Source organism: Pygoscelis adeliae, unplaced genomic scaffold (assembly GCF_000699105.1).
Source record: "Pygoscelis adeliae isolate BGI_AS28 unplaced genomic scaffold, ASM69910v1 Scaffold402, whole genome shotgun sequence".
NCBI classification, from domain to species: Eukaryota; Metazoa; Chordata; class Aves; order Sphenisciformes; family Spheniscidae; genus Pygoscelis; species Pygoscelis adeliae.
The window spans coordinates 2,304,348-2,320,344 of record NW_008824411.1 but is presented as its reverse complement, the minus strand read 5'-3'; the positions used below and the strand labels follow the sequence as shown (position 1 = coordinate 2,320,344).

Genomic DNA, 15,997 nt, shown 5'->3' with positions numbered 1-15,997 from the left:
TGTTCCTGTGTGAAATGACCCTCATTTCTGTACAGCTGCCAAAAGCCATCCTTGAACATACTCTCTTTCATCTTATAGCTTAAAATTTTGCCTGCAGCCATACCACTGCCTGCAGTCAAATCACCTAAGGCTGAGATCTCATGTGAGCTCTCAGGCTCAGAAAGGTTAGGCACAGTCCGTGCTTGGACAAAGACTGCTGGGAAGTGAAACAAAACATGACAACCCATCTTGGAGCTCAATGGTTGTTTTCTTAGCTTCTTTTAAGTCTTCTTATTGCCTGGGTTAATCATGACTTTGCATTTGTTTTTGCTGCTCACGCAGCCTTTGACCCCTGAGGCTTGTTCCCTCTCTCCCTACAGACTGCAGGACCTGTCCTGAGTTTTCAAAAGGCACGGTATTTTATCTTTTATCTTCTACACTGCCATCATGTTGTTTCCAGTGAGCTCTATCTTCTGTGGATGTGGCTTCCCTGTCTTTGGCTAGACCAGTTCTACTAAGCCATGCATCAGTAATCAAAACTATCATCTTTACAAGATAATGAAGAAATTTTCTGGTGGAGCGATTCTTCAAAACAGCAGGGAAATTCTGGTCCACTGTTATGGTATCTGCAATGCTAACAGCCCTGCCGGGAGGCAGAGATGCGTAAGTGATAAACTCAGCTCAGCATAAGTGTGAAGCTTGGTAAAGTCTACATGGCCTGAATTACATGTGAATAAACTTGTTCTCACATGCAGTTACTTAGAATGCATCATCATCTGGAGAAAGTCTGAGGGGTCATCATCTGGTGATTAACTGTAGGGACTAAGGGGATCTCTGCACTGCTGGAGAATATACCTGCAGAGCTGCCGCTACTCTGCATCTAACAGGCTGCTCTGCCCAATCTTATCCGGTCTTGCAAGATGATATGTGCGCATTGTACTACCTGTGAGGTGATATGGCAGAAGGCTTTAATTGATCTTATTATTCGCTCTCAATTTCCAACCACTGTAGAGTACAAGAAAACTGCCATAGTATTTTCAAATTTATATTTTCCTAATAATATGCTTATGCAATATGCAATTTTGTCTTTTAAACTTGTTATTTGTTAGAGGAGTTGTTGGTCGCTCTTGTCTAGTCTTGGCCTCCTTTACCTGGAAACTTGAACAAGGTAGAGCAAATGAACACGCATCAGAAAACTCCAGATGCATGAGCCAAGAAATTGTCTCACTATGGGATCTTGTAGCCACTGCTTACCTCAGGAAAATGAATTAATAGTCATGTCTATTGTTGGGTTTGACAAAGAAATGTGCCACTTTCTGCAGGAAAATAGGCCTCATGTAATGCTAAAGGCAAATAAAATGTCCATATGCCTACAGACATCACTTAGGAGCATTCAGAGGGACACTGATCGCAAGAGGAGTGGCTCATTCTCATGCCTCAAGTGCAGGTTGATAGACTTGTGCTCTCAAGAGCTTTATAGAAACGTGCCTGTGAATGATGAAGCACAGGCCCTGAAAGAGGATTTCTACGGAGCTGTTACTAACCCAAGCAGTCTGGGCCAGTGGGAAGACTTACAGACTACAGCACTACATGACCTTTCAAAGATTGATAAAGGTGGATTTTCTTTTAGAAGAGAACAGAGAGGACTGTAAGGCGAGAATCAGAATAAGATTCAAAATCCAGAAGGAAAAATAGATAGTTTGATTTTCCGTCATCATGCATTTGATGAGGACATATCTGAGTAAATCAGTGGCCATAAGCAAAATTCAGGAACATGTTATACAGCCTGTATGCTGGTACACGTGGCTATAAAAAAAACAAAGTAGTGATGACCAGGTCCATGTAGGAGATGATTGTCATGGTTTCCTAACCTTGCAGTCAGGTTAAAAGTAAAACCTATAGGGGATAATATTGGACTAATATGAGGTAGGGACAGGAAAGTAGTATATTTGGTTTGACTGAAAGGTAGAAGAACAGTACAAAGCTCAAGATTTTCCTACTCTATCCTTCAGAAAGCTGATGGATATTTTTAATCAGCAACAAAGTTAGCTTTAAAAAAACCCTCACACTCACTCAAATTACTCACACAGTACTCCTAAGTAACAGTATGCCACTGAGGACAGTGGCATTTGAAAAACTTTAACACTAGAAGTGTTATCTTTAAAATAATACAATACTATCACAACATTCGGCAATACTCCCTGTGGAAGGGATCATGAAGGGGATCCTCTACTTTCTTAAGAACGAAAGCAAGAAACGTGCCCTGGTTTTGTGACTGGGATGAAGGAATAGCTCGGCAACTTCTGCCAGAGAGATGCAATTTTTTTTTTTAAGTGTTTTTAAAAGGAACCCATATAATACACTGAACCACATTACTTTGAATTTGAAGGCAGTTTAGAAATCAAGGTTTTATGTTAGTGAAAACAATTTCTGCTAGAGAAAAGAATCTGGTTTGCATCACCATCTTGGAGGCAAGACTTTCTTCCATTCCACATCCCTCTTCCTGTGGTCCTCCTTAGTTCTCTCCTGCTCCCCAGACAGGGTCTGCCTTCTCTGAGCAAATCCCCCCTGAAAGTTCCTTTCTCAAGAAAATCATACCAATGTTAAACCATTCTTAAAAGTTTGTATCTTTCTACCACATAAAAAGAAGACAGCTAGACAGACTGTTCTTTCAGCCTTTTCACTGCATTGCACATTTTTTCTGAGTGCCATATAAAGCTGACTGTCATCTGTTATCCTTCAGCATTCCCAAATTATCCATTCTGGGTTCACAGAGCAGCACAACAGCATCCAGCCCATGACCGTGACTTCCTTGGCACCACCACCAGCACCATCAGTCTGCGCGCAGGCCAGAGGAGGAGGACAGGGCAATCCCCCTTCCTGGAGCTACATCAGCAGAGGGAGAGGGGAAATGCACCCAGTGCTACATCCTGCCTGAATCACCAGTGGCCACTCATCTGCCATGACAGCTGCACTTCCAAAAGCACTTACGTGGCAGTATCTTGTCGAAAACATCCTTAACATTTACAATGACATTTTTAAAAAAGAATGTCAATGCCTTGCTCCATCCAGCTGCAGATTAGAGGTCTTTTACAAATCTGGTGCTTATGAGTCTGAGTCCTTTCAATCAGATTATGCTCCCAAACCTTTTTTTTTGTGATGAGACACAGCCCTTCCTGAAAATGTTGCCCTTGATGTCATTCCCTTTCTTTCCAAAGACCATACCAGGTTGGTCCAATCCATCACCCCAAGACTGCGGGCTGGTGCAAGTAGGAAAAAGTTACAGAGAAAAAAACCACAACCCAACCCCCCCAAAACCCCAAATACAGATGCCAAAGGAGCTATATGGAAGACAGAACAGTACCCGCTCTGACGCAGTTTATCTGTCCTCCATTCAGTCCATCTCACGGATCAAATTTTATTATTTGCTTTAAATAACTACATAAAACAAAGATTTAGCCAAAGCTTTCTCATGAGCTTGAATCTTCATAGGTTTCCCTGTGCCTTACCTTTGTCCAGGACTGTTGGAGAACACCTAATATTCTCACAGTCGTAGTGAGAGCCATTATGAGCCAGCAGAATCATGATGCATCCTTATGCAGTCCTCTACACATTGGGCAGCAATGGGATTAAAATGCTGCATTCCTGTACCTACCTCTCTGCCACGCCTGGCTCCTGGTGATGTTGATGTCTCTGTATTGCAAGAAAGGCTTTAAAATTCAATCAGTTAATTTTATTGGGCATTATAAAATGTGGCCGTAACATGAGAGTGTTGTCTCCATAGTGCTCTAAGGTGATAACATCTTATCCTTCCTGGGTTAAGATGTTGGCTAAATGGTTGATGTTATGCTGCAACTAGAAAGGCTTTTTTGTACTACCTAGAAAAGCATCCCAAAGAGCTATTTAATTGGTATAATACTCCTCCTCCTCCTCCTCCTTGTGCTAAATTCCATTTTATTGTTTAGCAGACATTGGGAATGACACATTTAGCAGGATATGTGAAATCCTTGCAAAGGAGATACTTCAAAAGTGTTTAACAATCGAAGCATGGCAGTCTCCATCTTCAACCAGAAGACAGCTTAAAACTTCACAGGCAAAAGCATTTCATTGCAAGCCACCACCAGTATCTCTGGTGCAACGAAATCAAAGGAATGTGGTGTGCAAAAGATGTTACCAGTTTGCAGATGACAATGTGGCGATCAATGTGGACTGCCAGAAGAAGGCAAAAATGTTTCTTTGCTACTAGGAAACAGTTCCAGAATTATTCTACAGGAAAAAAAACCCGTAAAGACGGAGAAAGACAAGAACAAAAATCAGTAGCAGAATAACAGAAGAGTACTTAATAACAAAGAGCTACCCTTATCAGCTGGAGTCAAGAGAAGGTGAATGCCAAAAATTGGTAGCTTTTATGTACCTAAGCTAGCAAAGGGGATGGGTGTTACAACTGGCTGCTATGAGACAGAATCACAGGAAAAGGAACGCAAAACATTGGCATCAAACCCAAAATGATCACTTGTGAAACTAGAAGACACAGGAGTTCAGAAACAATAAATGGGAAAGGTAAATGGTCTCCATTCAGATTCTTCCTGGAAATCAAAACTGGGTGAGCGAAGATGAAGCCAAATGGAAAAGTAAAATGAAAATAAGGGGACATGACTTGTTGACTATAAAATTTAATTTACATCCAGGATTAGAATCCAACCAGGTGGACTGTCATGTAGTGAACAGCTGGAATAGAAAATCAGCCACCAGTGCAAGGAATTGCTGAATGAAATCCTGAAAAAACTGACAGTGGCTTTGAAAATACAACTGTTGAAAGCAGAAAGAAAAAAAAAAGCTGATATCTTGTGCAATCACCAATAAGCACACTAATGCTCATGAAGAAAAAGAGATTTACTCCAAAAGCTTTGCTCTGCATGTTGTGACAAGCAGCCATCACCCGGGAGCAAAACCACAGGAAGTGCAGTTATTTTAACAAATAGTGTTAGATGCTAGAAAATTGTCAGAAGTCTGCAGTGTCTCCGTAGTGGATGTTTATCATCCTTCCCACAATATTTCTGGCATAAGAAGGATGAAGGGCCTGAAGGCAGAAGTCCTAAAGAACAAAAACGCCTTACCTCTGTCCTCATCCCCTGAGACTGTAAGAAGTCTCTCTCTTATTTTCAGTCCTGAATTGCAGAATTTATTTCCCACAGAGGGAAATGAAGGTGATGTGATGGAGGCCACAGGATTACATGTGCAGAGACATTTAGAAAAGGAAAGAAATGCCAAAATGTAACTATAGTAGAAATGTCAAGGATTTGGGAAGCACATGAAAACATACACAAGGAGGCCTGCCTGTTCTAAAACCTGTAATTCAGCTGCTGTGGCACAGGTTTCTGCAAAGAGTCGTACAATTTCAACACAAATGAACACTGTTCCCTGTTAGAGTTGCCAAGTTTATACCTGAGTATTCTGGTTAACTGGCAGTTAACTAGAAGTAAAAAGAAGAAATCGATATTGCAGACAACTTGAACAGGACTGATAACACTGGAGAAGACGGAACAATGGAGGAGGATGAAACAAAGAAAAGAGGAAATACTATGCCACTTAATGAAAATGAGTTGAAGTTGAAAACATTATTTTTCAGACATACAAATAATCTCAGATGCCAAAACAGAAAATATGTTACAAGTTTTGGATAATGTGAAGAGCAAAACATACCAACACTATAAAAAAAGTGCCAAGTTACACCTAGCACAGCCAGTATCCTCAGTCCAACAGAAAACGGAAATATATTACTGAGCAGTGATACCAGTCTTTAAATTAATAGTGCTGTGCATACAGAAGACATGCAGGATTTGCAAGACTTTAAAAACAATCAACCTTATCAAGACAACAATGAACTCAAAGAAGCTGAAATGCCACTGGAAGAACATGAAGAGGCTTCGTTACCAGAATTCAGAGACGGTAGTTTTGAGGCAGAAAATGAGGTGCCTTTAATTCCTTGCAGAATAAATGAAGCTGAAAACTCCAGTGCAAAATTTATATTGTACCCACCATCTGTGGAATATCTAATGCAGCACCTTTGGAGGCAAAAGAAAGTGAGGAAAAAACCCATCATGATAGTGCTCTTTTTCTTTCTTCAAATCTACAGACAAACTGCCCCAGCTTTCCTGAAAGTTATTAGCATCATTGTGGTGGGAAATTTCAACAAGTCCAAAAACATAAAATATTTTTTGATTAAAGCATCAGAAAAAATTAAAGGTAATTCAGCTCAAGTAATTTTACTCAATTAACTGAATAGTGGTTTTGGTAATGGGAAGAATCAGACAGGAACCACGTCTGGTTACGTCAGAGCCAAACAGAACAACATAGAATATAAGCGAGAGGAAGATAAACCAGGAAAAGTTCACTGACCGGAGCAGTCTGTGGTGTTTATGAATTGGAACGTATAGCATGAATTTAATTTAATGTAAAAATTTACATTTACAGCTCTCAAAACCATGCCTGCTCTCTGTAATGTACAAGTTTCAGTACTTAAAACATGTCCGTGCTTGGCTTATTACTGTTTGCTTGATGGAAAGTACAAAATCTTTTTTTATACCTGCATCTATTAAATTCTATCTTAAATTCACATCGCTCGCTAAGTTTTCTGGTATTCTTTCCCTTATAAAGCACAGGTACCCACTAAGTTCCTGGTGGTAGGGACTGACGTTTGGCTCTCTCCAGGCCAGGTGCCCTTCCATTCACAGCCTGGTAGACTGCTTTTAAGATCCCTGGGTGGCAATCCCATAACCAGTCACTGTGTGCTCTCCAAACAGTTAGTTAGAGCTGCTGCTAGGAAACTAAATCTTAACACAGAAGGAGTTCTGAGCAGATCCAAAATGTTCTTAACTCTTTATTTCCTTAACTTCCAAACCTGTGGGTCTCAAAATTTATCACTAAAAGATCACCTTATGAGGACTAGTCTCTTGGACCAGGCAATGTGTCCTCATTGGTCTTATCTACTCTGCGTTTGAGAGGAGAAAAATATATTGCTTTAAAGGCAAGAAACACAGTGATAAGTAAATATATATAAGTGATTTTTCATGGAACACAAATACACAAGATCAGTATGTGGAGTTTATCTTATAGCAGCTTAAGAAAAAAACCACAAAACAGTGAGAAGTTTTGGGTATTATGAACTGAGAATAGCTGCTGTGAAGAAGAAAGAGGCCCCAGATTGATTCCTATTTCTCTCAGAACAGGATTTCTCATAACTTCTGACTGCGTGTCCTATCCCCAACTGTTCACAGAACAGGGACTGCAGCAATGTGCCAGAAATGCCAGGGAGAGGACTTCCGATTGTCTTCAGGTCATTCTGTTTTCTACACACCTCCTGTGCTTGTATCCTATTAGTGTATCAGGGAGTAGCCTCAGGATGTGGTATAAAAGTAGTCAGAATTTTATACACTTCCAGGGTAACTTGGCTCCTCGTTGTGATGGTATGGATTTTATTTTTCACATGGAAAAAATCAAGAATTTGTAGAAAATACCTACAAAAGTCTGAGAGCAGCAAGTATTTTTCTACTCACTCAATAATAACTCAAGTCATAATCAAAGTTACATAATCACTTAAAGTGTCATTGAATGGCTAAATGTTAATTTACTTTCCTCCTCAATTCAGCAACTCTTCTGTATTTCTTGACATACACCATTATCTGTCTCAGGGCTTTCTGCAACGGCACTTGCCTCGGAAACCGGGGCTTTGGGGAAGCCATGTGAGGTCAGAGAGATGGTTGGCCCAAGCAGAAATACCCGTTTCCCTGCTGCCTTTCCAGCTGTGTGAGGTGGGGGCACTCACCTCGGGGCAGGCGTTCCAGCCCCTCATCAGCAGGGTGGAGATGGGCTTGGGGATGGAGTATCCGATGGGTGGGCGGATGTGGTGGTACGCCATGTCTGCCGCCGCCGCCGCTGCAAGCAAACAGCCCGACAGAAACCAGTTAGCACCCAGCAATCACACATGTTCCCAGGAAAACACTACCTATTTACTACTGAAATGCACCCCAGCAGGTACAGAAATGCCAAACCATCAAACCTGTAGGTAAAGACTTGTAGCTTAAAAGAGGCTTTCCAGTCCATCGTGTTTGTAAAGATAGCTAAGGCAGTCCATAACCATGAATGGAAACACATTGCTGTTAAGACTGAGCATGGGTGAAGACAACCTAATTTAGCTTAAACCCTAAAAAAAAAAAAAAAAAAGGCCTTTGGGAGAAAAAATGAGTTAACTTTCAACTCACTTTTTAAAAAAATTATCATCTTCATTATTAAGACAGGGTGACAGGTATACTCCAGTTGCAGGTAAACTGGTAACAGACTCAGATCTCTTAAAATAACCCATGGCTAGTTCTGTTACAGTCTAAGACAAAAATTAATTCTAAGTGTTTCTTTCATAAAAATCTAGTGAGTACCTTTTTATAAGTGCAAACCACTACTGACTGAGACAAAATTGCCAAAATGTTTTCCTAATTGGGTTTACATGTCTAGTGAGTCCAAATACATTGTTAATCCTTCTCATTCCTTTTGAGCAAGGTTTTTTCAAGAAAAAATATGTATTTTGAACTCATATCAAAAGCTAAGTAAAATCCTTTCTTTGCCTGACACTTTAAAATGATGTGATCATAGTATATGGGATATGCAGGGAACTGTACGATTGCAACCATGAGATTGTAACAAGAGTGGTCTAATTTTTTTAACCATACCCCACTCTCATCACAGTATTCATCATAAGAACAGATTAATTTCAGCCATTATCTGTCCTCATTGCAGCTTTTGCCTGCAAAATGATGTTTCAGAATGTTAATATCAGATAAATCCTGTGATATTGAAACTATATGTAGACCAAAGGGGCAAACACAGTTTGCCTAATTTTGGTTCCACTCTAACAACGTTTTGAAAGCATGACTCTCATACTACCGGATTCATCTTTTGCTTAGCAGATACTATGAAAAGAGGGCAAATGCAAATCAGATTAAGATAGCAATGAAAAATGCTCCATTTTTTTCTGCCAAAGGTAATGTAAGTGATATATTACCTATTGGCAAAATTTCATCTTACCAAAGTTAATAGGATTTATTCCATCAGTTTAATGGGGTCAGGATTAGAAAAAGAAAGGGAGAAACACACTGTGTGCCTCTGTGTACTTCTATGATACTTTACAAAGTTTGTGCCACTATTGTTTGGGCTCTCCTTTCACTGTCAGTAGGCTTTTTCTTCAGCTAAAGAAACATATTTGTTAAAAAGTACTTTAGAATGGCTGAATTAAATGATAAGAATCCATTCTTCTCAAAAATGAGTAAAACAAAAAAGAGTTTGGGTGGTCCCCAAAACTCTGAACTTAGTGATGCTTTCCAGCTCTACTATGTGATATCCTTGAACCTCTGAGTATTTTCTAGTTTGACTGGTTGGTCAGATCCTGCTTTTCTTCTGGGCCAGAGCAATTATAAGCCATGAGAGGAATCAATGACAACCTACCTACAAAAATGTTATTTCAATTTGTTCTTGTTTATGGATCAGGGGAACAACTGTAGTAACTGCAGAATGTTAATCAACATCTCCTATATTGGGTACCTGTATGTTTATAATCATAACATGCCATTTCCTTGTGCAAGTGTCATCTTTGCATTATTTTTGCTATGTGGGATGCAATAGTTCAGTTTCTGAATCTAATTTCACATCTATAATTTCCTGACGTCTATATCCCTGTGTTTCCCCACAAAATGCTACTCAAAGCTTACATGCTGACAGTTTTACAGGTGTGAATTGAATATCATCTGTTGAAAACAGCCAAGGAAGAGGATCTTCAGATATCAGAGGGTGTCCTCTTGCCCCCAGGCCTTCCAAAACGTCTTTTAAATGGAAGATTGTACACCAGGTAACTGCCAACTTCTACTTCCACATGCAGACTGTGCCTAGAGCACAGAAGGATGCCTTTGCTGTCATGCCTTGTGCAAGCATACATGAGAGATACACAATGCACGAATAGAGAACTGAGCCACAGTTCTCAGGAAAACAGGGTGGGATCAGCCTGGGAACCATTCATGGGTTTCTAACTTGATGACAGACCCAGTCATCTCAACTACAGCTCAAGCAAGTGGGCAACAAACACATCAGTGCGTCTGCTGAAGAACCTGCATCCCAGCCAGACAATGCCCAAAGGAAAACAGTGACAACAAAGACAAAGATCAAACACATCATCCACCTGCACTGATCCGCAAAACTACTCTGTTTGCTTATGTAAGCACAACCCTGCTGAGATGATGCAGTGTTTGTGAAATATTTCAAAGTAATTTTTGATACATGCAAAGTTTTACTTATTGATTCCTTCCTTGGTTTGTTTTTTTTTTGTTGTTTCTGTTGGGGGAATCATTAAATTAAGGTTCACTTTTCTGCTGTTTTGGGATTATACCTCCATTAAACTCCTTTGGATGCCTCTGTGATGTTCGGAAGGTCAGCGTCTCACGCGCAAAAGGTAGCTGTCATGAATATCATTGGCAATTAGTGCGCCAGCTTTGTATATGACCTCCTATACTGTATTAGCTGGTTTTCATATCTGTTTATTTCTAACTGCTAAAGTGATGCAGAAACCAAACATCTGACTCAATTCCACTTCAGGTTCTAGAAATAAAATACCATTAGCTGTGAACCTGAGTTTCAGTTCTGAATCATTTTTGTGTTTGTGTTCCTTTTCCACTGGTCCTTGTTCCATGGCCATTTAACTGAAGATCAAACTGTACATTCCTGAGTGCAGTTCTAGTACACCATCATCCATATTATCAAGGCCTTCTATAAGGTTATAATTTCTAACATTAATCTCAGTTAATTCTGAATTAACCATTTTACTCTGTTCAAATCATGGTCTAGATAGGACTAGAAGACTCAAGAGGAGTTAAAGCTCACTGGAGCATCACAAATGAAATAAAAGGCATAAAAAAAGGTATAGGAGTACTGTTTCTTTCCCCTCCTTTTTTTTTTTAAATTTATTACATTAACTGAATTATAAGGTCCCTTTATCCTGAATTCCATGGGCTTGCTGGCTTTTTGTTTCTGCAGCTTTAAAGAGAAGCATTTTCTTTTCCCTTCTTTGATGATCTTAAAGGTCTTTTCCAACCTAAACGATTCTATGATTCCATGATTCTAAGGAATGGCTTTACAATCCCAACACCAATGTGAGAGGCAAAAGGCCTACAATTAGAGTGACTTGTTCATAATCCTAGAACTGGATAAGGAATTGTAAGTTATGTAGATCTGTAGTGAGTAATATATGCGATTATAGTGGGATAGTTCTATGCTTTTCACTGAATGCATAATCTTAGCACTTAATAACAAACTTCAGTAAAATATTGGTTAATATTATACAGTGGAGCTATTTCTCTAGTTCAGAGAAATTTAAATATTAATTCATTGAGCATCTTACCTGGTTTCAGGTGAGCAAATGGAATTTCACCTGTTAACAGCTCCCAGAGGCACAAAGCATAGCTGAAAACATCAGCTTTTATGGTGTACCTTGTACACTGGGTGAACACCTCAGGGGCCATCCAGCGTAGGTTCTGTGCATCAGGAAACATCGATAATACATTAACAGTGTTTACTTCCTCATATATGCATCTTTTCCTGTATTTGTATGTTTCTTTTCCTTTCTTTTCTTATTTCCTTGCCTCCGTTGCTCCATAAAATAACTGGTAAATTTGCCAGGAAAAATTTTCTAGCTTGCAAAATCTAGGCAGCATATTATTGCACTAGTATAGTAGCTGTCTCAACCCCATAAAGCCAGACAGATCAGGCTTTAAACATGAGAGTAGTGCTAGAATAAAAGCAGAACACCCAGCCTCAAAGTCTGGAGAACACGTCATAAGGTCAGAGCATGCCATATAATACCAGTTAACTACTACTCCTGGTAGCTGGTAGATGGAAAAACTGACAGCTGCGTTGGGTTGGTGCCTTCTCTTTTGGGCTCTCACTGCTTTCTGCAGAAGCCCAATTCTGAGGCTGCTTCACAAGCAACCAGCCTCTCACCGGAGTGATGAGTTCAGGGTGTTTTTGCAGATTCCTTGCACCTCAGTAACTTAATCTACATTCTTTACAAGACGGTCCTTCTCAGTGAGACGTCATCAAACCCCAGCAGGATCCAGGTCTGCAGCAGCAGTACTCGCTCCTCAGACAGTGAGTGTGTATTACAACTTGTTAAAAAGATGATTGCCAAACCCTGGTTTTAGCATCACCTGACCTATTCCACATTTAGTCATTACGATGATGCAAACTTTCATGACCATGGAGTGACACACAGAATGCATCTGGACTAAAACTTATGAAGACAACAATACTGTCTTGTAAAGCTAACTCTCTGTGAGCAATAGACTTGTAACGGAGAAAAGAACTCTGAAAGAAATTCAGTGTCAAATAACTAATTCCCTATTAGAAATAGGAACCACCTGCCAGCAACACGTGTATGTGAGCTGGGAAGGGTGGATTAAAAAAATGACACTTTACTAAGGATTTTGGGGGCAATAGAGCTCCAAAGACAACCTTATAATGCATTATTTTCTGTTGCAGATATTATATATTCACTCATCTCTGCTATTAAAGAGGCTTAAAGGGAAAAAAAAAAAAACACAAAGAAATATTAAGACAGATAAAATACTATACCAGTTTATCTTTTCCAACAAAAATATTGCTAATATCATCTTCTCCTAAACTGAGTTTGCCTCTATGTTTTATACTAATTATGTGGAACAAAACAAGAAACAAACCCCAGGCTGTTTTGTCATATTGTCTTCATCCAGGGATTGCAAAAATCTAGATTCTGAAACATACAGAACAAAAAAAAAAATTACTGTCAAACCAATACAGACACCCACCTTATTATACAAAAGTCTTGGTAAAAAGTGGTGGTTTGTTTGGTTTTTTTTAAATAACTCTGGGGTTTTGAGAGTCCAGGAGAACTGTGAAAGCTGGTTTTCAACAAGGATGTGTACAGACAATGAGGCTTCTGAAACCTGCATGCTAAATTCAGCACTGGCATAAATCTACAAAGCTCCATCGACATTAATAGCAGTTTACAGCAGCTGAGGATCCAGCTCAGAATTTGTGACCTCATGGTTATTTGTACTGGTTAATATAACTGTATCTAGATTTACAACAGTCACTGAGCCCTGCATTAAAATGCAATCCCACAGAAGCCTGTCAGTCTTATTTAATGTCAGAAAAGCAGCCCACCTAAAAATGACAAGATCTTGCATGAATATAGTGAACATGGTATATGCTACATTTTGTGATACATAAACAAGTCCCCAAACAGGACTTAGATGCCTTTGACATATCAGAAAAATACACTTAAACGTGCATCTGTATGAATAAGAGTATTGTCAGCAATGCCCCAGACAAGCAGCTACTCCCATGTGGTCCAAGCCTTGTGCTATCTCCTTGCTTCAGCAGGCTGGGTAACAGCAGGCCTGGGTCAGCACTGGGACCCTCACAGATATGGTCGCACTGCCACCACCCTCCTCCTATATTAAGCTGATGTTCATGCATCTCTACTGATCACCTGTGGTGATATTGCACAGTGACAATGGGCATGTCTTACATCAAGTAGTTCCCGAGGAGTTAGGTCAAACCCAGCTCCCTGAACTCCACCGTTGCACCAAGAAGAATGCATTCTGATGGAGCTTGACTGATAAACACCAAGACAACGCACGAAATACAGATCCATAAGGTATAGCCTGGTCTAATTTTGAACACAAAGTTACTCAGGTACATAACTGAAATAACAAGCTACATTCTGCTCTTTTAACTAAAATGAAAGAAACCTGTCCTACTGCCATGGGGCTTGGCTGTCAACAGTCAGACTTGCACTATAACATCATCCTCAGATCCTGAGCACTTGCCATGAAAGAGGAGGGCACATCTTCTATGACAAGAATTTTCACTCAATTTCTTCCTCTAAGCTACTGCTAGAACTTACTCAAACTGAGATGCATCCATCTCACTATCATCTGGCCTTCCTTCACAGATAAACAGTGGGGTACTCCACAGCACCTGCTAACTTAGATGAGACAAAAAATAGGGGTATTCTCATCCCTAAAAGCCTTTTGTGTCCTCTCATAATAACAAAATGAAGAGCAATCTCCTCAACGTTTTCGTAGTCAGCACATGTTTAGTTTTAGAGAATTTGAGGTTAATTTATAAATGTTTCATAAAAACTCCTTACCTCCAAAATCAGCAACAACTGCATGACCATCCTCATACAGGAGAATATTGTGACTGGGGGGGGAAAAAATGTTATTATAGGTAATTGTTTAATAGTGTCTTAAAGGTGGTGAAAATTTTACAGTTTTTGGTTCATAGCTAAACTCTTGAGGAGTTCAAATCATCTGCTTAAGTAGATAAATGTCTATAGATAAACAACTTTTATCTACATCTCATATTTGTTGTTGTAAAGTACACATTAACTCTGAGACGGCAAACCCAATAGCTTCAGAAATAAGAATGTCAGTTTCTAATCAATACTAGAGCAAAACAATCTCTGTAATTAGTTATAGATCAAGTATAACAGCTTTGTTCAATATGTGCACTGAATCGCAGTGATGAAGTGAAAAAAAAGATGATATTTGAATATAAACGCAGTGATGGCCTTTAAATAAAATTACATCAACTGATTCTTTTCTCTTTTAAGGGTTACATAAATGTAAATTCATAGTGGTAATTTCTAATTTATGCCTATGTATAGAAGGGAAGGAACAGATCTGAAGAGTCCCTATAGAATGGATCACTAGAAGCCATAAGAAATCCATTAAGCTGGGGGAAAAAAAAAGATCACTCAATGGTAAGTCCTATTTAATTTAATAACCACACTTAATAATGCAAATGTTACTTTCATGAGACAAAGGTACTTTATTTCTTAAAATACCTCCATTTGTTTATGAAAAGAAGACATCATTCATCCTGTAGCTTATCTCAGCGTCTAGGATGAAAGCTTCTCCCTGCTCGCACTAATGGAGATTTGTCAGTCGCTAGAAGTAAGATTTCAGTCCTGCCCTCCATTCGTGTTCCAGTTCTACAGTGTCCCTTTTTATAACACCTTTGAGAGCTAGCAGAGTACAACTGATAATGTGTGCTAAGTTACTTTGGACCTGAACTGAGCCTCAGGTAAAGTGCCAGATTTCCATTTGCTTAATAAGTCAGGAGCACTTAGTGATTTTTTACTGTTTCACCTTATTTTCTGTGCAATGTATATTCCTTGTCATTGTTTGATGGGCATAATCGCAAGCATAAAGTATTGTTCATTATTGGACATCAAAAGAACCACATTTTGCATTTATCCTTAAAAATTATACTTGCATTATTATTGCATTATTATACTTGATTATTATACTTGCAAAAATTATTACAGTGCATTTTGACTGTGGTAGTGGATCCTCTTTGTTGCATCTCTTTCTGAAGCTCTCTAGGCAAAACTGGTCCATATGATGAAATTAGCATCCCTGGAGACTGGTGGTTGCAACTATGAATGGTAGCAAGGAAGGATTTGGGGAGATGGGTGGTGCCCTGTGGAGAGCGGAGCCCACGCTTCTCAGGACTGTGGCCAGAGCTGTGGTTTAACCAGGCAGGATTTCGCAGACAGGAACGCTTCCGAGAAATGCTGGAGTTACCGTGTGAGGGCTGCAGAGCTGACCTGTGTCTGTTCCCTGCCCCTGCTCACCCTGCCTCCAGGTGCTACAGCCAGAACTGCCTGTGCACCATGGAAAATGCCCCGGATTTCAGGTGTACTGCAGCCGGGGTGAGGCTCATGTTTACGTCTTCTAACTGAACTGCAGACAGCAAGAAATCCCAGGAAAATGTGATATTCATATTAGACATATATGTTAGATTTTTATTTCAATATAAAGTCTTCATCTTTGCCCCAGACAGTTTCTGGAGTTAGGAAGAAAGGAATAAATGCAGAAAAATTCTTGTTTGGTCAGCACATGTATGGGGCAACCTCTGTCAGGACATCTAGAGA

The 15,997-nt window shown here is 39.7% G+C and overlaps 1 protein-coding gene across 1 annotated transcript in view; it reads right to left on the bottom strand.

Moving 5' to 3' along the window:
- LOC103913983 (serine/threonine-protein kinase TNNI3K) overlaps positions 1 to 15,997 on the bottom strand; it is a 96,497-nt gene that overhangs the window by 22,301 nt on the left and 58,199 nt on the right. Inside the window, exons 18-21 of the mRNA XM_009320586.1 lie at positions 14,207 to 14,259; positions 12,750 to 12,802; positions 11,417 to 11,549; positions 7,805 to 7,914 (exon numbers count right to left, since the gene is read on the bottom strand). Of these exons, the coding sequence (XP_009318861.1) occupies positions 7,805 to 7,914; positions 11,417 to 11,549; positions 12,750 to 12,802; positions 14,207 to 14,259 (349 nt within the window). The remainder of the gene's footprint in view (positions 1 to 7,804; positions 7,915 to 11,416; positions 11,550 to 12,749; positions 12,803 to 14,206; positions 14,260 to 15,997) is intronic.